Raw genomic sequence first — 23,880 nt, 5'->3', positions numbered from 1 at the left:
TGTCTTAGCTAAAACTGAATCCAGAACTGTGGAGGCTACCTCTAATATATAGACTGAATAGAAGGTAAATGCTGTGTAATCAGTTTCATTTGCAAGGGCATAAGACAACTAACTCCATGTAATATTGTTAAAGTTACTATTACAAGCATTCATTTGTCATTTAAAAAATTAGTATGGTGTAATGTCTTATTTGATTTCATTCTTTAGATGATTAGGTAGATGGTACATGAATAACTAGAAAAGAAGATATTTGATGCCAGAAGATCAAATTTTAAGGTACAGATCTACCACCTCCTAGCGACATAAAACTAATTGGGTCTTCCAGCTTCACCTTCTTCCTGTTATTCATTCAGTCAGTCAATTATCAATCAGTCACTCAACAAACTTTACAAAATTACTATTATGTTCTAGGTACTATATTGGGTGCAAGAAATAGGTACAAATCCAAGCCCATCAATCTCTAGAACTTCCAGCTTCTAGCAACTAGGACCTCTGAGGCAAGGGCTGCAACGTGGGGAATAAGGGGAAATATAAGGGTACATATTCTATCATAGGTAAACTGGGGACCAAGACCAGCAAGACCCAGGCCTGAAACACCAACATTCTTCAGAGAAAGTTTCATTCTTCCCCAGCAAACAGAGAGAAGCTAAGAACAGAATCCTCAAGCAAAACTAAATACTGAGTAATATCAATTACTAAGACATGTTGTTGTTGATGATTCATCCAGGAAGCATAGCAAATGCCAAGAGGCCATTGCAGGCAACAGTTAAAGGGCTCATCCACCAAAGTATTATATGCCAAAACAAACCCTCAAAAATTGGCTGATAAAAATATACACATAATCTGAATAATTTCATAATAGCAGAAGCCAAATATATACACACACACACATACACACATTCTTTCTCAAAAAGTTAGCAAACATGTGCTAACTTTAAATAAACATATTTATTCTTCTATAAATATTTATATATTTCTTTATTCCTATATAAGTAATACTTATTCTCATATTACAATGATCACTATAATGCCACATTTCTAAAAGTACTAGTCAATACAAAAACACTGTTACACTAAGGTTTTCCACAAAACTTAACATGACTGTCATTTTCCAGTAAAAATTAACACGTGAATTCCATTACTGCATTGATTTGCACTAGAAGTACAGATGCACAAGACAAAAAATATAACTTGTGCCTTTAAAGGAACCAGAGAGAAGATGAGTAGTTTTCTTAAGTACTCAAATTCCAATTGTTAGCACACATAATAAAACAAATTTACCAAGTAGTTTTGGAGGAGAAAAAACCCTGGTAATCTAAATTTTAAGTTTACATTTTGAAAGAAAATTATGCTTTAAAGAGAATCCTTTAGTTAGCATAATTAAAACACTGATAAAGACTTGAAAGTATTGTGTTATACATTAATTTTGCTTTTAACAAGGTCAATGAAAAAAGCACCATGCATTAAAAAAAAAGGCACTGTGTTGCCGAAACCGGTTTGGCTCAGTGGATAGAGCGTCGGCCTGCGGACTGAAGGGTCCCAGGTTCGATTCCAGTCAAGGGCATGTACCTGGGTTGCGGGCATATCCCCAGTAGGAGATGTACAGGAGGCAGCTAATTGATGTTTCTCTCTCATCGATGTTTCTGACTCTCTATCTCTCTCCCTTCCTCCCTGTAAAAAATCAATAAAATATATTTTAAAAAAAAATAAAATATATATTTTTTTAAAAAGGCACTGTGTAGGAAAATGTTGTGTACAGAAAAATAAAAATACTGGAACAACTATTTCTGAGACTACTATTCAACCGCTAAAATGGAGCTAAGAATAAGAAGCATGCTGGTTAAGTACAGAGGTGCTGGAATAAACTTTTCTATATTCAACCTAAGCTCCAAAACTTACTCATTTTTACTAGTATCATCAACAAAGTGGGGTCTATTTTCTCACATGGTTTATGTAGAGTACAAAAATGAACACCTGTACATACTCAGAATAATGCCTGACATAGTAAAAGCCCAATAAATGTTAGTAGTTGTTTTTTTAAAAAGCACTTTATAGCCCTAGCTGGTTTGGCTCAGTGGCTAGAGCGTTAGCCTGCGGACTGAAGGGTCCTGGGTTCGACTCCTGTCAAGGGCACATGCCCCAGTTGTGGGCTCGATCCCCAGTGTGGGGTGTGCAGGAGGCAACCGATCAATGATTTTCTCTCATCATTGATGTTTCTATCTCTCTCTTCCTCTCCCTTACTCTCTAAAATCAATAAAAATATATTATAAATAAATAATAGCACTTTATACATATCATCTACTTTAGTTCCTAGAACAACCCTTTGAGGTAAGATGGAACAAACTTTATTTTTTATTATTATTATTATTTTTTTATTGCTTAAAGTATTACAAAGGGTATTACATATGTATCCATTTTATCCCCCCGCCCTAGACAGTCCCCTAGCCTCCCCTATCCCCCAGTGTCTTATGTCCATTGGTTATGCTTATATGCATGCATACAAGTCCTTTAGTTGATCTCTTACCCCCCTACCTCCTGCCCCCCAACCCTCCCCGGCCTTCCCGCTGCAGTTTGACAATCTGTTTGAGGCAGCTCTGCCTCTGTATCTATTATTGTTCAAAAGTTTATAATGGTCTCTATTGTCCATGAATGAGTGAGATCATGTGGTATTTTTCCTTTATTGACTGGCTTATTTCACTTAGCATAATGCTCTCCAGTTCAAGATGGAACAAACTTTAAATAATCGAATTGACACACCTAATTAGGGGCAAAGAAAGATTCAAATTCAGGTTTTACTGTCACTAAATTTAGGCTCTTTCTATTTTAAGATGCCTCCAATAAAAATTTATAGGCAGTAATCTACCCTGGCACAAGATTACCTTTATGACTACTTCCAATACTATGGGTACACTATACACACACCTATGAATCTACTCATCTACTACTCTTAAATGCTACTACTCTAATCCAAGCCCTATTATCTCTTACCTAAACTTACTGCCATAGCTTCCTAACTAAACTGCAAACACTGACATTTGGGAGGCCCCCAATGAAAAGTCTGGCTCACCTAGAAATGACACAAGACTGAGGCCCACTGATGAGTAAGTCAAAAACACACAAGCATAACTCATCCTATCTAATAAAAGAGAAAAATGGTAATTGGTGTACGACGATACCCTTTTCATTGGCTAATCAGGGCTATATGCAAATTAACTGCCAACTAAGATTGGCAGTTAACTGCCAACAAGATGGCGGTTAATTTGCATATGTAGGCACAATGCAGGGAGGCGAAAGGGAAAGCAGGAAGAAGCCCCCTGCCACTGACAGTGATCGGAAACCCAGGGGGGAGCTAAGAGCTGGGGGGCATGATCGGAGAATCAGGCGCCTTTGCCGCCCTGGCCAGTGATAGCAGGAAGTAGGGGTGGAGCCAGCAATGGGAGCTGGGCACGGTCGAAGCTGGCAGTCCCAGGAGCTAGGGGTCCCTTGCCTGGGCCTAAAGTGAAGCCCACGATCGCGGGGCCGCTGCAGCTGCGGGTCCCCGCTGCCCGGGCCGGACGCCTAGGCCAGGGGCGTTAGGCCTGGGCAGGGGCGGAGCCTGCAACCACGGGGAGCTGGGGGTCCCCTGCCCAGGCCTGACACCTCTGCCGGAGGCCTCAGGCCTGGTCAAGGGGCCGATCTGGTGATTGGTGATCGGAGGGTGATGAGGGTCAACTCCTCTGGCTGAGGCATCAGGCCTGGGTGGAGGGCGGAGCTGGGGATTGGGGGGATATGATGGTCCCCTTGCCCAGGCTTAAAGCCTGGGTCAGAGGCATCAGGCTTGGGCGGGGGCTGGAGCAAGCGATCAGAGGGAGATGGGGGTCCCCTGCCCCGGCATGATTCCTGAGCCAGAGGCCTCAGGCCTGGGCGGGGGCCAGAGCCAGTGATCAGGGGGAGATGGGGGTCCCCTGTCCAAGCCTGACACCTCTGTCAGAGGCGTCAGGCCTGGGCAAGGGGCCGATCCTGTGATTGGAGGGTGATGGGGGTCAACGCCTGAGGGCTCCCAGTATGTGAGAGGGGGCAGGCTGGGCTGAGGAACACTTCTCCCCCCCCACACACACACACACCCAGTGCACGAATTTCGTGCACCGGGCCCCTAGTAGAATATAAGTAGACAGAGAAGGAATAAACCGCCCCCCATCAAAAAACAAACCAAAAAAAAAAAAACCCCACTTCCAACATTAAAGAAACACACACACACACACACACACACACACACACACACACACACACACCACTTAGGAGGAAAGTTAATGCAAGAAGTAGAAAAACAAAAACAAAAATCTACAGTTGGCCCTAGCCAGTTTGGCTCAGTGGATAGAGTGTCAGCCCTCAAACTGAAGGGTCCCAGGTTCAATTCAATTCTGATCAAGGGCACATACTGCAGTTGCAGGTTCCTGGTCTGGACTTGTGCAGGAGGCAACCAATCAATGTCTCTCTCTCACTGCTGTTTCTCTCTCTGTCTCTCCCCCTTCTTTCCACTCTTTCTAAAAATCAATGGAAAAAGATCTTAGGTTGAGAATTAACAACAATAACAAAAATCGACAGTCGCCTCAAGTTCCAGACAGTGTAGGCCCCCTACAGTCTGACCCTCCCACTGACAGCAACTATAAACTTAGAACAAAATACAAAAAAATAAAAAGTACCTGAGCATTCTGAATTTAAAAACAAATAGGGATTTAGAGGGAAGTTAAAATTTGGAGAAGCAACCTGTACAGATGAGAGTTTCCCCGTTTTTTTTTCTTTTTGCAGTTTTGCTCAGAAGCAGAACCATAGTTGTGGAAAGGCATCATGGCTTAGGTGCTAAAACCGCACTATAAATCATGCTATTTCTAGCCACACACAGCATTAGAATGGCACCTGGGAAAGCCAGAAAGTGAGGGGAAATCTCTAACCCTCGAACAATGCATGTGTAGATCTTACACAAAACAGATTATAAAGGACTAAGAAATTAAACTTAGATTTGAACCACTGAACAGTGTATGAAACAGTATTTGCAATCTAAATCTGAGTCGAGTGCTTCTAAAACAAAATATTCTCCAGAGGACCATAGCACAACACTCAGAAGATCCAGGATAAAATCCAAAATTACTACAAATACAAAATACTATGAAATATAAATCATTCTCCAGGGAAAATGCAACCAAGAGATGCCAAATTCAAGATGACTCAGATTATAGTTATCATATAAGAATTTTAAAGCAGTTATTATTGCTGTTGTAGGAAGTAAAGCAAAATTACCTTGAAATTAATAAAATGGCAGGGAATCTCAGCAGAGAAATATAAACAAACAAACAAAAAAGACAGAAATTTTGGAATGAAAAAAAAAAAAATCCAATGATTGGGATCCACAGCACAATGAAGATGACAGGGAAAAGAACCAGTAAATTAATTTTTTTAAAATTTTTTTTATTGACTGATTTTAGAGAAAGAGGAAGAGAGAGAGATTTGTTGTTCCACTTATTTATGCATTCATTGGCTGACCTTATATGTGCCCTGATCAGGGACTGAACCCCAAACGTTGGCATCCTGGGATGACATTCTAACCAACTGAGCTACCCTGCCAGGGTGAGAGAGCCAGTGAATTAAATTGATTTTTTTGAATTTATCCATTCTAAAGAACAGAAAAGGATTGAAAATTAAATAAGCAAACAAATGGACTTTTTAAAAATTTTAAAGATCTAAAAAATACATGTAATTTGAGGTTCAAAGGAAACAAAAAAAAAAGGAGACTAAAACAGGAAAACAAATTTGAAGAAATAATGTCCATAACTTTTGAAAGGGATGAAGTAAATTTATAAATTCAACCTCAGTAAGGCTAAAACAGAATAAATTCAAAGAAAACCACACCTACACACAGCATAATAACATGTCTAAAAATCAAAAATAGTTATTGAAAGCAGCCTCAGAAAACCAATATATTACATACAGAGAAACAATGATTCAAATAACTACAGGTTTTGCAGCAGAAACCATAGTTGTCAGGATAAAATGGAACAACATCTTAAAAGGCTGAGAGAAAATAACTCAGCCAAAAATTCTATATCCAAAATATATACCTATATATTGCAGGAATAAAGGCAAAATAAAGACATTTCAGATGAAAGTAAGATAAGAGAATTTATTAACAGCTGATCTACACTTTAAGAAATGGTAAAGGAAGTTCCTTAGGTGAAAACATTTATTTTGTTTCGTGTGTGTTTTTTTCTTTTGGGGGAGGGGAGGATTGAAATATTTAATAAAGAGAAACTTTTCAGGAATGAGGAGAGCATAGGGGGTGATAAATAAAAATAAATTTTCCTCTTAAGTTTTTAAAAATATGTGTCACTCAACCAAAACTTGTAACATTGTCAGGGTTTTCAATAAATGTATATATAATACATATAACATCAAGGTTGGTTACAAAGTTCTACATATATGACACTAATGTTATATATACATACCTAACTTTTCACTATTTATTATCATCTTAGAGGAAGCAAAAAATAATATAAATAGAAATAATCTAAAAAATGGAAATTTCAAAAAGGGCACTGAAAAAAAAATTTTAATCAAATCATCCATAAAAACACAGAAAAGGTTGAAAAGAGAAACTACGACAGCAGCAACAACAAAAAACAACCAGAAAACAATACCATGGCAAAAAAACAACCATATCATACCAAGAAAGAAATACTTAAAGGATTCAGACAGGTTATAAGTAAACAGATAGAAAGAGATATGCCATGCAAAAAAATAAGGCTGGAATGGCTAATATTGATATTAAATAAAATAGACCTGAGGACAAAGAGCACTACCAGAGATAAAGAGGGAGTATTTCATAATAAGAGAACCTCAAAATTTAGGAAGCAAGAAATTGAGAGGGAGATAACTCTATAATCACAGCAGATTTTAACATCCCTTACTCAGTAACTAATAGACCAACACAAAAACAAGTATCAGTAAAGACACAGAAGATCAGAATAATACTATGAACCAACTTATGTGACATTTCCTAGAATACTATATCCAACAATGGAAGAGTATACAAATTTTAAACGCACATAGTACATTAGCAAGATAAATATATTGGACCACAAAACAAGTCTCAATAAATTTAAAAGAAATGAGATTACAGATTCACAAAAGAATTAAATTTGAAATTTTAAAAGTATTATCTAAGAAAATCCCAACTAAATAAAATTTAACACATTTCTAAATAATGTATAGTTCAAATAAGAAATCATAAGAGAAATTTAGAAAGCACCTGTATTGAATAACAAAAATATAAAATATCAAACTTTGCAGGACATAGCTAAAACACTGTTAGAGGAATGCTTACACTAGAGAAAAAATGTTACATTAGAAAAAAAGGTCTAAAGTCAATGACTAAAGGTTCCACCAATAGAAGCTAGAAAATAAAAGGTATAGTAAACCAGAAAGAACGAAAGGAAATAGTAAACAAATGAGGTAAAAGCAGAAATTAGTAAAATAGAATACAGAGACATTTAACAAAGCCAAATGATGGTTCTTTAAAAAAATCAACAAAATTGAAAAATATTATAGCTAGACTATCAAAGAAAAAATTGAAAAAGCAAATCTCAAAGTGAAAAGGGGGTTATCATCAGACCTACACACACATTAAAATCATAATAAGAGATTAAGAACTTGATGCCAACAAATTCAAAAACTAATTTAATTTTTTACCTCTAGGCATCTTTTTTTAAGAAATCTACTGAAAATATCTCCCACTACAGTTGGGGAATAAACTAAAAACAGAGAAAGATTAGAGTTCAAGAAATAGAGACTCCACTTTCTTGATGAAGGAAAGTCTTGGTATGACAGCTGTGCATCAGGCCTACAGAACAAACAGTACAGACAGAAACAGGAGGATGGAGGGGGCCTAGGAAGAATGTCTTCGAAGAACAAAATAAAAGAACTAATAATTATTTGATGCATTTGACCATGCAAAAATATGGCTGAAGAGCAAATTTTGAAAAATTACCAGAGGCTATGCACAGAATTAACAATAGATATATAGAAAAATAAAGACTTAGAATTAGGCAACTCAATGAAAAATTTAAAAAGTTATACACATTACCCTGACTCAGTTGTGAACAGTACTTTCACAGTCATAAAATGTAAATACTAATTTCCAATTTAACTAAAGATTAGATGTTTTTCATACATTTAATCCTCACAATAATACTATGAGGTAAGGACCTGTACTATCCTTACTTTATAGATAAGGAAGCTATGACATAGAGAGGTTAAGTAATTGGCTCAGGGTTATAGGGCTTACAAGTGAGGAGCCAAGATTTGAACCCAAGAGATGAGACTACGAAGATCATGATCTGGGAAGGGAAAGCAGGACATGTAAGAAACAAAAGTAAAATTAATAAACCCACAAGTAGCTGAATATACATATATGTTAAAAATAGAGTTAAAGCAGTTTAAAGGTGCTGTCTTTTGAGGAGAAAGATTTGGAGGACAATGGGGATGGAAAAGGGAACTGCTATTTCTCATTACTTATCTTTTGGTAGTCTAACTTTTTAAACTGTATATCTGCATTATTTTTATTTTTTTAAAATATGCTGGTGAAAGAAAACTTGTCCACAAGCTGAATTCAGCCCACTCAATTATTGCTGAGTTGTGGGTTCTGGATAACCAGCTAGGTCCACTTATTAGCTACGTGATTAACAGACTCATGCTATACCATCCATACATACTCTTCATGTCTGGCATCACTATGAATAAAAGAAAGTTAACTATAATAAAAGTTCTCTTTCCCGGGATCTTTGATATATTTTAACTCAACTGATAAATTTAGAATAAAATAAAACTTGCCCTCCAAGCTTCACTGCATAACCTTAAGCAGATTCTCCCTTGGACAACCTGCTATAAAATTAAAAGGCTGCAGAAAATGACCACTAACTACTTCTACAACATCTGGAAACAGTTTTTCCTTCTTTCCATAGGTAGACCAAATAACCTAACCATGGTTAAATATTTTGCAATTGCAAGTGACCAAGCAAGTGAGGAATTATGCAAAAGTACCAGAACTCACCAAAACAGATTCCTTGGCACTACACACTAAAAGCAAAATACATATCCTAATAGTGGACATCAAGAATATCAACTCTGTAGGACCCGGATCAAGGCAGTATGGTGGGCTTGCCATGAGCTGCTGAAAAGGTATGAAAATAGATATGCCTAGAAGCAAATTTTAAAAGCATTTAATAGCATTTTCTCTTCAAATCTTTTTCCATGCCACCTGATAAACATCTCGATTCACCATGGCAGTATCAGCAGTGAAATGGGCAATATCAAACAGAACTATCTTGAAACATTTATTTCCAATTCAAAATGAAACTTTATATTGTGTCTGTCATAAACCCAAATATTCTTCTCTTCCAGATTGCTATAATTGCAAAATAGAGCTTGCTTTGACATCTGATGGTAGGGGAATAGTTTACTATAATCTTTCTGTGGACATTCCACATGAACACATAAAACCCATCCCTGGTCAGATCATGTGCATGATTATGAAGAAACACAGTATCAAGTAATAAAAACCAGATTAGATGAACAGTTTGAGCAAGGACCCATAATAGAACTTAGCAAAATGTTCTTTACTACTAAGCACCATTGGTATCTTCGTGGCAGTATCATAGATGTCTGAGAAACTGAATCCTCCAAAAGACAGATCATATTGAGGTTTTCAGTAATCAAAGAGAAATGCTATCCTGTGACTCATTTGCCATTTGGGAAAAGCAATCAGGTATATTCACTACCATGTTATACAGTAAAATAATAATAAAATGTCTTTTCATCTTAATAAAAAAAAAGAGTACCAACACTGTATAAGATAGACAAGACATAGTTACTTTTACATAATAGAAATATAGGAAACTTCACTTTATAAACATAATATACCAGTAACCTCATGCACACTCTTAAAATCATTTGGAAAAGGCATTCATTTATTTCAATAGTATTATTTACTAGGCTCCTTTATTGGACTGACAACTATACTAAACACTATTATAAGATCTAAGCCCTATTTCCCACTGAGTTTACAAAATACCATGGAATAAGGACTATGATAGGGATAAGTGTACAGTGTTAAAAGAACACGGAACTTGGTACTAAAGGGTGGGAAATGGCGGTGGAGAGGCAGGAGAGGAAAAGAACATCTAAACAGACCTAAATAGTAGATATTAGTCCTGGAGAAATGAGAAAATGGGAATACTATGTTCAAAAGTCAGAAGGCAAGAGAGATGATGGTTTGAAGTGGTGGATGGAGAAGGATTAGACAAGAGAACAAAAAGTATTATAGTTCAAAAGAAAAAGAAAAATATTTATAGCACCCTGCCTGGTGTGGCTCAGGTGGTTGGGCATCATCCAGTGCAACAAAAGGTTCCAGGTTCTATTCTGGTCAGTGCACATGCCTGGGTTTGGGGGCTCGATCTCTGGCAGGATGGGTGCAGGAGGCAGTCAGTCAATGTTTTGCTCTCACATCAATGTTTCTCTCTCACCCTTCCTCTTCCTCTAAAAAAATTAACTAAAAAAAGTATGTATAGCTCATGTGCAGTACAATAACAAATCAAGCAGTGATGAGATAAGCAGAGGCTCATTTGTTCTCTAAAGGTTACAAACAAAAACTTAAAAAAGGGTCTCAAGTAATATTTCATATCCCTCCCCATTTTGGGGAAACCACAAAAAAAAAGTCATGCTGAAATAAATGTAAGTCCCACCCAAGTGAGAAAAAATATTCTATAAAAACATTTGTCCTATAAAAACACTCACTATTGGATTTCTTCTGTCCAACATCCAACAGGCTACAAGTCTTTAGAGCCTCAAAATTAGTAATGGGACAAAGCCATTCAGTTTCTTTCCTTAGTCTCAAAGCCTCTGCCAAACAGCACAATTTCTTTACATGGTGTAATGGGCAATTCTGGAGAAACATCATAGACAATCTAAACCAGAGCACATTTCTAAACTTTCGAAATGTTAATTATTCATGTTCAAACAAATCCTAAAAGCAAGCAAGTCAAAACCTTGAAATAATCTGATAGTAAGTCTTAAGAGTACTGCAACATTTCCCAACTTGCACTTGGAACGTCTTTAACAAGAATTTTATCCACACATTAATTTCAGCTAAGTGATCAAACTTTTGAAGAAACCATAACAACATGGCATGAAAACAGAGACATAGGATGACTTACAATCACATGGTAGATAGTCTAGTCTTAATTACAATGTCTTGTCAGTAAATTTATACTTAATACATGTAAGCAGAGTGTATTCCATAGTTATTTAAACTTAAGATTAAATGTGCTCATATGTCTAAAGCATTTAGTAGAGTTCTCAGCATATTCCTGACATAATGCAAAGTCATTATTGTTCTATTACTTCTACACTAGTATTGATAAAATATATTATTTATTCCATCAACCTGCTTCATTTTCTTTAAATCACTTATCTACTTCTCCTCCACCAAAGTATGTGACATGAGACAAGAACTTAACTGTCTTGTTCACCAGTACCTAGAACTTGGCATACAGAGATACTTCATAAATTATTATATATGAAGTGAACAAATTAGTCAAAGAACCTTTGCACCATAGTTAATGATATCTAAAACCTTACTTATGCATAAATCTGACAAGAGGCACTCAAAACATAAAATAAGCATATAAACGTCTATAATGTTGTATTTTCATGATATAATGCCAATGTATTTACTTGTTAGTACACAAATATTATACCATTACTACATCTTGTACTGCTCAAATATGCCTAAGTAATGGCTAGCATTTGATTCAGCATCATTCACATGAACTAATGTAGTATATTCATCCATATAATTTTTTTTAATGAGCTGAACTCAATGACATACTTACAATTAATACCACTACACACACAGAAATAGCCAAAGAAACTTTAATCTGGGGTCCACTCTAAAACAAATTACCCTGGCAACACAAGTTAACATAATACTAGTTTTCAAACTTTGGAAGCTTAGTATAAAACACGTCTGGAGTGTGAATTTCCTCAACTACAGTTTTTTAAACCTATTTTAAAGATGAAATAAAAATCAGATATTCACAGACCTCTGTAACACCTGTGAGAAAGAACACCAGTTTAGAAGTAGAAAGACACACCAAAAAAGATAATTCAGTATAACAAGTTCTCTAATATGGTGATTCTCAATTTTTCCTCTACCTTGACATTGATGACAGATGCCTCCCTCTACCAATTACAGTTTCGTAGGAGTTTTTACATTAAAGAATAGGATTTTTTGAGGCAAACAACCTAGAAGGGTGTGGTACAGAACTTTAAATGAGAAATAAACAGGAAAAAACCCCACAGGAATGTAAGAGAGAATACATTATGGTTTAAGAATAAGGATGTTCTGCTGGACTCCATCAGTTAGTGCATAAAAATTAAGGGGGGGGGTGGAGACAAGAACTGCTAAGATATGGCACTGTACAAAAAAAAAGATATGGCACTGTACAATATAGGAAGGTCAATTCAAGGGATATGTATGTTTAGAACAGAAATTTATACCTCAAAAATCCAGTAAACCTAACAGAATGGCTAAAATTAAAAATACTGACTATATCAAAATTTTGGAAAGGTGGTAAAGCAACCAAAACTTTCATTCAGTATTGGTGGAAGTGAAAATGATACTACTTTGGGGAAAAGTCTAGTGGTTTCTCATAAAATTAAATATACACTTACCCTATTGCCTAGTAATTCTACCCAAGAGAAATAAAAAACATGTCCACAAAAAATTTCAATAAGAATATTCCTAACAGTTTTATCCAAAATAGCCAAAAGCGTGAAACAATCCAACTGTCTATCAACAGAGCAATGGATAAACAAATTGTAGTATAGTTATACAACTTATACAATAAAATACAGTACTATTCAGCAATAAAAAGAGATAAGCTACTGATATACACAATAACATGGATCAATCTCCAAAACTTCATGCAGGGTGAAAGAAACTTTGCAGACAATATGGTGTATGATTCTAGTATATACAAAACTAATTTGAAGTGTGAGGGTGGGGAGGAACAGAATAAAGATCATGTGAGGGGTAGAAATTGAAAGGGAGGGGTCATGAGGGAACGTTCCAGATGCCGGTAATGTTCTATATGGGGGAATCAGTAAACTTTTTCTGTAAGGGGCAGAATAACAAATATAGATTTGGCTTGGTGGACTCTGGCTCAAATACTCATTCCTGCCATTGTAAATGAGTGGGTATGGCTGTGTAAAACTTTATTTACAAAAACAAAAGTTGGAACTTAGTTTGCTAATACCTTCTCTATATTTTGGAAGTCGTTTGGGTTACCCAGGTGTATGCATGTGTCAAACTTATCCAACTGGCCATGTAAGATTTATGCATTTCATTTTACGTCAATTTTACACTAAAGAAAAAGAACCATAAAAAAATGTTAAACTCTAGCCTAGTGATGAGCATTAACTTTACAGTGAGGTACACTTATACCTACAACTTACTTTGAAACATCAAAAAATAAGAGGAACACAACTATACAAACTGTTAGTAACTGTAGACCCTTCAAGGTAAGTGTATAATTCTTTCAACTCTTCTATATACTTGAAAGATTTAATATTAAATGTAGGGGACAGAGGAATTCAATAAGAGGTCAGTAATATGAATCATGCAGTGCAAATGAAAGATACACTGGAGGATGGTCAGATGCCATAGAAAGCGTCAAATTTAAAAAGTACAATATAAGTTCACCAAGAAAAAAGAAAGTCAAAGGAGAGTAGAAAGTTTCTTCATATAAGGAATAAGAAAGGAGTTTCAAGGAAAAAGTTCAAAGTGTCAGTATAACAATAATAAAGCAAAACAAAAGCTGAAAAGTATCTATTATATTAAGCATTAAGCACTGATATGTGGTAAGAATATAAACCAGATAAAGAATATTGATAAATTCAAAGGAGACAAATAAGTGAAAATCAAAGGAACTGCGCTGTGCCAAGAAAAGGCAATAACTAGGGAGCAAAAGGCAGTAAAAGGCTGCAATAGTTCTTTAAAATGGAAAAGAAAATTACTGTCCCTTAAAACTCAACATTTATTATTTCATCCAGAGCATGTTCTATTGGGCAAGGCAGTCTACCATGGCCCTGAGTGTCCCTGCACATTTTTGTTGAGTGTGACAGTCTGCAAAGCTTATCCATTTCCTGCTACTGAGTGGATTATTGTAACAAGTCACCTCCGCAAAAAGGTTACAACATGTAACTGCCCTCCCAGGGAAAGGTGAACTAATTTGTTGTTTGCTACAATGTTTTTTGCTTGCTAGAGCCTTGCTCCTGAGTTCTTCAGATGTGATCCATTCGTGCATCCATTTAGACCCATCACCCTCATGGGTCCTGGTGACAAGGAAAACCTACACAAATATGCTGATGATCATGCAGCTTGCTGTGCTATGAGTAATACTGTCATTTATTTCTGACGTGGAGAGTCTCCTGTTTTCTGCCAGCAACCAAGAAACTTTAACCTACTAACTTATTAGCTTGTAAATACAGTAAAATGAAATCTTAAGATTTTTCAGTCTTGAGATGAACAAAGAACAAGTTGATATTCAGGTTGCTAAATAAGAGACACAAAAATGGTCATCAGCAAAAATTGAAATATTTTTAATATTTTTTTAATTTTTATTAAATCTTTATTGTTCAGATTATTACAGTTGTTCCTCTTTTTTCCCCCCATAGCTTCCCTCCACTCGGTTCCCACCCCACCCTCTGCCCTTACCGCCCCCCCCCCCCCCGTCCTCATCCATAGGTGTACGATTTTTATCCAGTCTCTTCCCGCACCCCACACCTTTCCCCCCGAGAATAGTCAGTCCACTCCCTTTCTATGCCCCTGATTCTATTATATTCAGCAGTTTATTCTGTTCATTCGATTATTTATTCACGTGATTTTTTAGATTCACTTGTTGATAGATGTGTATTTGTTGTTCATAATTTTTATCTTTACCTTTTTCTTCTTCCTCCTCTTCTTAAAGAGTACCTTTCAGCATTTCATATAATACTGGTTTGGTGGTGATGAACTCCTTTAGCTTTTTCTTATCAGTGAAGCTCTTTATCTGACCTTCCGTTCTGAATGATAGCTTTGCTGGATAAAGTAATCTTGGTTGTAGGTTCTTGCTATTCATCACTTTGAATATTTCTTGCCACTCCCTTCTGGCCTGCATAGTTTCTGTTGAGAAATCAGCTGACAGTCGTATGGGTACTCCCTTGTAGGTAACTGACTGTTTTTCTCTTGCTGCTTTTAAGATTCTCTCTTTGTCTTTTGCTCTTGGCATTTTAATTATGATGTGTCTTGGTGTGGTCCTCTTTGGATTCCTTTTGTTTGGGGTTCTCTGCACTTCCTGGACTTGTAAGTCTATTTCTTTCACCAGGTAGGGGAAGTTTTCTGTCATTATTTCTTCAAATAGGTTTTCAATATCTTGCTCTCTCTCTTCTTCTGGCACCCCTATAATTCTGATGTTGGTATGCTTGAATTTGTCCCAGAGGCTCCTTACACTATCTTCATATTTTTGGATTCTTTTTTCTTTTTGTTTTACCGGTTGGGTGTTTTTTGCTCCTTCGTATTTCAAATCTTTGACTTGATTCTTGTGATCTTCTAGTCTGCTGTTGGAACTCTGTATAATATTCTTTATTTCAGTCAGTGTATGCTTAATTTCTAGTTGGTCCTTTTTCATAACCTCGAGGGTCTCACTAGATTTCTTAAGGGTCTTACTAAATTTATTGGCGGTTTCTAGAAAATTCTTGAAAAACCTTCTAACCGTGGTTATGAGCTCTATATCCAGTCGTTTGCTTTCCTCCGTTTCTGCCATTTGTGACCTGTTTCTTTGTCTCCGCATTTTGGCTGCTTCCCTGTGTTGATAGAGTGGCTTTCTGTGCTAGGTGTCCTAGTGGGCCCAGTGGCTCAGCCTCCCCAAATACCTGAGGTGGACACGCTTGGTGCACCCTTTTGTGGGCTTCGTGCACAGTCTTGTTGTAGTTAAGCCTTGATTGTTGTAGGTATCAATGGGAGGAATTGACCTCCAGGCCAATTGGCTGTGAGAATCAGCTGTGTCTGCAGTGGGAGAACTTCTGAGCTGGAGACACCCTTCTGGGGCAAGACTTGCTTCAGTGGGGCTTTGGTGCTCACTGAGTCTTCCCCCTGAGTGTGTCCCTTATGGATCTGAGAAGCTGTAATCTGGACGGTCCCACTCTGATCACTGGGTACACAGGCTCTTGGATGTCTAAGGAGGTGCTAATTTAGCCTCTGCCTGAGGCTACCCAGCAGGAGCTATGGAGAGATCTGCAGATTCCTCTTCTTTGTTTGGGGTTTTGAGGTGCCCAGATGAGGCCCAGCTGTGAAGCAATGCAAGCTGCTTGGGGACATGGGCCTTCTTTTGGATGTTCTGGGTCTTTCTCTGACCCAGCTGCAGTTTGTTAGGTAATTTTAGATTGCAAAGGGCCAGGCCATTCATATGCAAAAGCCTCTGCAAACAATTTGGGTGGGGTGGGGTCTCAGGGAATCAACAGGGCAGAGCAAACAGCTATGGCTGATCCTCAGCCCTGCCCTAAGAGGCCCTGGGTCTCAGTGTCCCGTGGTAATCGCTGCATGCACCTCTGAGAGAAAGCCGCCCTCGAGTTCCAACCGATGCCAAACAGTCCATTTTCTCCCCGTATGTCCCCAGAGACTCGCCCAGAACTGGAGTTCAGAGCAGTCGGGAGCTTGTGTCTCGCTCCCAATTGAAAAAGACAACCGCGTCCTAGGTTGCCAGCCCTTTCCACGTGTGCCTCCGTACCTCTGCACTTTACTTCTGCACCTCCTCTGAGTCTCAGTGTGCTTTTCTCTTTCCTTCTAGTTGTAGAATTTCCACTCAGCCAGCCTTCCTGTGGTTCTGGATGATGTCCGTTTTGTCTTTCAGTTGTATTTTTGAAGTGGTTGTGCGAAGTAGCAATTTCCGGTGTTTACCTATGCTGCCATCTTGGTTTCTCCGAAATATTTTTAATATTTTAGTTTATTTACTTGACATTATTTGTAATATTTATTTTTCATGTACCAGTCTCTATACTATGTATATAGTGTAGACATATAGTATATATAATATATACTATATATAATAAGTATATTATATTATATAACTCATAATAATCCTAATGAAGCCAAGGGTTCACAAATTGTAAAAAACACATCCTAAATATAAGCCCAGATGACTTTAACACGTTTTTTTAACCATTAATAGTCAACCTCCTTCCCAGCTGATTTATCAAGGATAACTAATTCTCCAGATAAAAGAGCAAAGTATCTTTATAATATGAACACTTCATTATGTTCATAGAAAACTAACATTTTGGAAATGCTAATATAATCTTAAAATTTTCTTTCAAAAATCTGTGGCCAAGGTTTAGGCTAGGTTAAACAAATCCAAACCATCATACTTCAGAATTTCTCATGGTTTTAAAATGCAAATGTATGTTTTATTATGTTAACATATGTTACAAATCTTCTAAGACTATTTCATCATTCTGAAATACAGTTTGGGAAACTACTGCTATAATATACAGTGCCAATTTAACTTTGACACAGAATACCTTTGAAATCTTAGCAGTTAGCTTGTTACAGGCCCATATCCTTTAAAATACAGAACATCAAAGTAGAATGTGGCCTAACAGCTTCAAGCCATGTCAACTACTTCATAGTTTGGCAACATTGCTCATTTCCTACTATACAAAACTGAATTTCCCATAACACAATGAAACTACCTATCATACCTGACTTTTTCTGAAATTATACAGATAACAATCAAGGCTTTTTGTAGCTCTACACTGTTATCCACTGCTTTACTTAACAAAATTCAGACCCAGTTAACATTGGAAGGGAAGAGACCATGGGAAAAAGTTTCCACATAAAACTTGTGCATTGGTTAATGGTCGTAAGTCATTTTGATAGTCCTGCGCATCTGTGCTAACTCTCCAATATGGAATGCCAAATACCTCACTCCTAAGCATGCTTGCCTGTCTCCAACTTTACAACTTAAATTGTTTATTACTCAAGTTTATTAATCTTTCCAGAGTTTATTAAAAAAAAAACACAAAAAACTGAGCTAAAGGCAGCCACACAAGTTGTGTTCGTCATATGAGCCACAACTACAGATTGGTCCCTAGATAATAGCCTACTGGAAACCAAGTCAGCTGCCTCTCTGGCATACACCTAGTAACAGTTATTGATCAGGCAGTTTTTAACAAAACCAGGTGAAATTACTATGTAGTAACAGGAATTAAAATCCAAATTTAAACTATGCTAAGATTCTCAACACTTTGCCTTCAAGGAAAACAAACAGATGCCCTATCTACTTAAAGTGACTAGTATCTTTAGAACTGATTTTTGCCCTCTACTCTAAGGGAATGCCTCCACCCATTCAAAGTCTATGTAGGACATATCTCCAGTTTGAAAACAAAACAAAACACACACAATAAAATATGATATTGTCCACTTATTTTGAAAAATAGTGTAGAGGGAACAAAAGCCTTAAAACTGAAAGAGCAAATTTCAATACTTTGGTGTTAGAAACTTTTAAAAACTAATAGTTAAGTTTTAACTAGTTGTAACCACTGAAAGCAAATGTGACAATATAATAAATTAGTTTAAGGCACAGCTACATTAGTTAAAAATGTTTTGAGTAGTGACTTGTGCATGAGAACATGGTTAATTCTGAAAAGCAAAATCCCCAAAGAGAAAGAATTCAAATCAGCTCATGCCATTAAGGAAAGCAAACAGGAACAGGAAAGAAACAAGATGACAAAAAACAAAAACAACAACAACAACAAAAAAAACAGAAGTCCCACTGGCAATAGTACTCATTATTTACCTACTGCATTTTATTTTTGTTAATGTCTGCAAAAATAAAAATGCCTTTTAAAAAAATAAAACCACCAAACCCGTATACACTGACAACTTGAAAAATGCCTTACATGTTGGCAGCAATATTTTCCAAACTGTCCTAAAAAAAAAAAAAAAAGTTAAATTCCCAAAGAATTCAGAATATGGATCATTTGGAGGTTTTACAAGATGTAAACCAGATGAAATGGAAGTATCATGAGCTTTTATCTTAGAAAAATGCAAACTTACATACCCTGGGATTTCATCTTCCAGTAGCCTTCATTTTTCTCAAAATGCACTTAATTGAAATTCCAAGTTCACAACTAACTTTCACATGTGCAAATAGATTTGAAAGGTGAAATCTCCACTAACATATATACGTTTGTAAAATGTCACAGAGTACTATTTAATTGCACCATAAGCGTATTAATGTTTTTCTCCATTCTCAGTAAAATAGGTTTAACGAAATAAATTACTATATCAAAGTTTACGGAATAACATGCTACTTAGCTGCAACAAAATAGCCAACTATTGCTAGGTCAATTTTTTAAAGAGGGTTCACAATAAGAATCTCCAACGAGCCCTGACTAGTTTGGCTCAGTGGACAGAGCGCCGGCCTGCGGACTCAAGGGTCCCAGGTTCGATTCCGGTCAAGGGCATGTACCTTGATGGCGGGCACATCCCCAGTAGGGGGTGTGCAGGAGGCAGCTGACAGATGTTTCTCCCTCATCCATGTTTCTAACTCCCTATCCCTCTCCCTTCCTCTCTGTAAAAAATCAATAAAATATATTTAAAAAAAAAAAAAAAGAATCTCCAATGATACTACCAGAATACTAAAGGGAAAACTATATTCAACAACATGACACTGAAAATGGAACACTTTTCACTCATTTCAACACACAAAGGTTTATAAGGTTCAACTGGAAAACCATGTACGGAATGAAAAATGTGTTTTCTAACAAGATTAGCATTTTTCTAGTAAAGCTCCCTGTTTCCCCACCGGCAAACACATACATACATACATACATACATACATACATACATACATACATACATACATACATGATACGGGGATAGAAAAAAAAGAATACAGTCACTTTTAATACCAGCAATATGGAAAAGGACAAAATGACAAGGTTAACTAGAGCTCGGAGGCCAGAGCCGCATCACCAGTGCTCTCCAGCTGCACCGTGTTTAAACCCACCATGTTTTGGCAGGTCCCCATCGGGCCGCGCCCCGGAATGCTGACATCCCCCCTTCCCCCTCCGCCCCCACTTCCACTTGTGACGCCGATCACCTTCCCAGCAGGTACGTGAGCTCAGTGCCATTCCAGCAGACAATCCAGGGGAATGGCTCCCAAATGGCTGGATCAGGAAATGGGGAAATGATCGAGGAAGCGAGAAAATATATCTGAGAGACATGTTCAAATGGAGGGGATGTTGACAGCGGCGCAGAGGGTGGGGGCGCGGGGCGGGGAGCTACGCAAGGAGCCGGGTCCGGAGGGCAGTGTCTCCAAGGAGGGCAGAGACAGGCTCCACGGGAGACGCGAAAGAAGCAAGTCCGGCCAGGAGAGGAAAGGGGAAAAGCCAGCACGTCCCCTCCGGGAATAACCCGAGGGAGGGAACTCCGGCGGCCGCGGCGGGAGACTGTCCCCGGGCCACCGGCGGCGCCGGAGGCCGGGCGGGGGCGGGGGCGGCGGCCAGGAACTCACCACCTGGTAGCGGCCAGTCCCGAGCTGGTGATGATCCATCCTGCCCGGTTCGGGATCCGGCTTCGGAGCCGGCGAGTCCCCTAAGTGCTCAGCCCCCTCGGCCCACCCGGTAGACGACGTCGCCGCAGGGGCCCTTCCGCCTCGGTCTCCGCCGTCGCGGTCACCCGGTCGGTCCGCCTCACTTCCTGTCGCTGCCACCGCAGCCGCAGAGACCTCCGCGTCAGCAGCCGCTCGGCGAGGCTCCCGGGCGCCGCGCGCGCTACTGAGCATGCTCGGCCGGTCGCGCATGCTCGCTGGGGACTGCGGCAGCCCGGCCGCGCGCGAGCGGCGGGGGCGTTGGCCGGGTGGGAGGAGATGGAACAGTCAGACAAGCCCGGGCGCTGTCTAGGTTGTCAGCCTGTCCCGAGTGGGCGATGGCGAAAGGGGCGGGTGGGGCGAGCGGGGGAAGGTGTCGCCGTTCTGGATTGGTCTCTTGGCGCGGGCTGGTGCACTGTCACGCCACGCAGAAGCAGACGGCGAGGAGGGAGGGAGCGCGTTCCTAGGACACCTGAGGACATGCCTCCTGTTTACCAGCACTTCCTCTCATTACTCACCCAGCCGGGGAGCGTGCAGGCAGGTCCATCTCTAGGATTTTTTATTTTATTTTATTTTTTAAAAAATATATTTTATTGATTTTTTTTTTTTTCAGAGAGGAAAGAAGATGGATAGAGAGTTAGAAACATCAATGAGAGAGAAACATCAATCAGCTGCCTCCTGCACACCTCCTACTGGGGATGCGCCTGTAACCAAGGTACATGCCCTTGGCCGGAATCGAACCTGGGAACTTGAACCTGGGACCTTTCAGTCCGCAGGCTGACACTTTATCCCACTGGGCCAAACCAGTTAGGGCTAGGATTTTTTTTTAAAATATAGATTTAATTGATTTTTTTTACAAGGAAGAAGGGAGAGGGATAGAAAGTTAGAAACATCAATGAAAGAGAAACCGATCAGCTGTCTCCAGCACACCCCCTACTGGGGATGTGCCCCCAACCTAGGTACATGCCCTTGACCTGAATCGAACCTGGAACCTTTCAGTCTGCAGGCCACGTTCTATCCACTGAGCCAAACCGGCTAGGGCTGAAGAGTATTTAACAGGTGTGTTAACCTAGATGCATAAGAACAATGGACAGGGCTGGCTTAAAACCTTTCATTAAAATTATATGTCTAGGGCATGACTACCCCACATAACCTGCCCAGTTAGGAACTTAGATCAGATCGCCCTATGAGGTTACTTTCCATAGAACCCACTTTTTTTTTCATCCATACCTACTCTGTGTGTGTGTATGTATCTCCCACAGGGCACAGAGCATGTTTCCCCATGGAAGAGAAGAGTATGATGGGCAATGTAAAGTACCTTTTAACCCAAAAACCTGCTTTCTATAGTCTGAAAACTGTGATCCTACATGATCTGGCCCGCTACCTTTTTTACTTTAACTACTGAATGACCAAAAGGGATTCCTGGAATGAAGAAAGACAGTGGATGAGCCTGATTGGCTAGGTAAAATAGTAAAAATACGTTAAAGACAAACTTATTGAGAAATCAACAACTAAAAAAATCTAAGCCTTCCTGGTAGTCTTTTTTCAAAGCATTCATCAGTTCTTCCTATGTTTGCCATCTTAACACATCTGGTGGTTGAGAGCATTAATAAGCTAACAATATTAAGATATAATGATATCATATTTAAATTTAAGCTTGCTTTCTTTTGAGCTAGCTTAATGTATTTTAAATTCTAAGATAAACATATGACATTTCCTTGTATTACTGTACAAGAGCTCACCCTCACAATTTCACCCCAAATGGTATCACCTTTCAATGATCAAAACAATAGACACTGATAAAAAAAATATATTAAGAAAAATAAAAAAGATCGTATGTAATTTGGGGGGGGGAATCCACACCAGCCAATTTCAGCAAAATGAAACTAGATTCCTACATTGCTTATGGTCTCTATACAGTACATTTAGAACTTACTCTTATGTGTACTTTCATTTTCATTAATCATTTATATGTCCATTTGTTTTTCAAATAGACTGCTGTTCAGGGTAGCAGCCATTTTTTTACACCTAGCTCCTCACACAGAATGGTACTGAGAACATAGTGGTGAAAAACAAAGACGTGGCCCAAAGCAGACATGCTGAATTCTGTCAGACTTATGGACTCTCTCAATTTTACCCTCCTCCCAAGTTTTGTGAATGTTTTGCTAATCTTGAGAGCAGGTGACAAAATTCAACTGGAAAGCATTTTACCCCCCATTGGAGAAGGAAGAGGAAGGAGAAAGAGAAGTAGAATAATAGCTAACAGGTATTGAGCCCTTCCCCAGCCAGGGATTACATGTGTTACATTATTTCATCCTCATAACAACTCCATGATGTCGGCACAATTGCAGTCCTTGTCTAACAAATCAGGAAACTGAGGCACTGAGGGTTCAGAAATCTGTCCAAAGCCCAATCACTAGTAATTGCTGACACTCCAGAACCTTCCCTATGTTGAGCACTATGCTATAATGCACGCCCCCCCCCCACTTGGCCTCCCCCACAAAAACCCTTGTTTTTCTGTCCATCACTACTGTGAAACTTGCACAGAACACGCAAATAAAAATAGTGATGCATCAAAAAGAGCCCATCTGGCTTTCTTAAATTCTTCTTGATTTTTATGAAATAAATGATTCTCATCATCCCCCAAGAGCCATTCTGAGCTCACTTTGCCCATTTTGCAACTAAGGCAGTTTGACCTGTTATGAGCCATCATAAGCACAAGCCCTGAGTTGTCCCACTGGGAGCAACTTATTTGGGATGAAATGGAAATAACAATATTGTTATCATTTTAGAGGTCTTAAGCAATATCCAATATTTTAAATCCCTAATCTAGTGGTGGTGACCACTCTAGTTACCTAAGGAATTGATGGTTATGTACCACTATAAATTACCCAGGTGGAATTTTAGAATTCTAGTGCACTTCGCTAACAACTCTTATTCTAGCCTAATTAATTTTCATCTCCAAATACACAGCCACCAAAATGTTACTCATGCCGTCCCACAGTCCTGGGGTAGATACGAAGGTGAGCAGCCTGCATTCCCTGTCAAGAAAGCACTCTGTCCAGCAGCAAGGAGTGTGATGGACAAGGAACTCCAGCTGTTTTGTAGGGGTTTCCTTTAGCTTTCAATAGAGGCCATGCTATTTTCAGGGTGGCACTGG

At 38.6% G+C, this 23,880-nt stretch overlaps 1 protein-coding gene and 1 pseudogene across 1 annotated transcript in view; one reads left to right on the top strand and one right to left on the bottom strand.

Moving 5' to 3' along the window:
• The window catches only part of NDFIP2 (Nedd4 family interacting protein 2), a 66,183-nt gene extending 45,212 nt beyond the window's left edge, over positions 1 to 20,971 (bottom strand). Inside the window, exon 1 of the mRNA XM_059684938.1 lies at positions 20,646 to 20,971. Coding sequence (XP_059540921.1) covers positions 20,646 to 20,933 — 288 coding nt within the window. The 5' untranslated portion in view covers positions 20,934 to 20,971. The remainder of the gene's footprint in view (positions 1 to 20,645) is intronic.
• On the top strand, positions 9,312 to 9,731 carry LOC132225913 (large ribosomal subunit protein mL42-like; annotated as a pseudogene).
• Positions 20,972 to 23,880: the final 2,909 nt, after the last annotated feature.

This window comes from Myotis daubentonii, chromosome 2 (genome assembly GCF_963259705.1).
Source record: "Myotis daubentonii chromosome 2, mMyoDau2.1, whole genome shotgun sequence".
Taxonomy (NCBI): domain Eukaryota; kingdom Metazoa; phylum Chordata; class Mammalia; order Chiroptera; family Vespertilionidae; genus Myotis; species Myotis daubentonii.
This window is presented reverse-complemented; position numbering and strand designations above follow the sequence as displayed.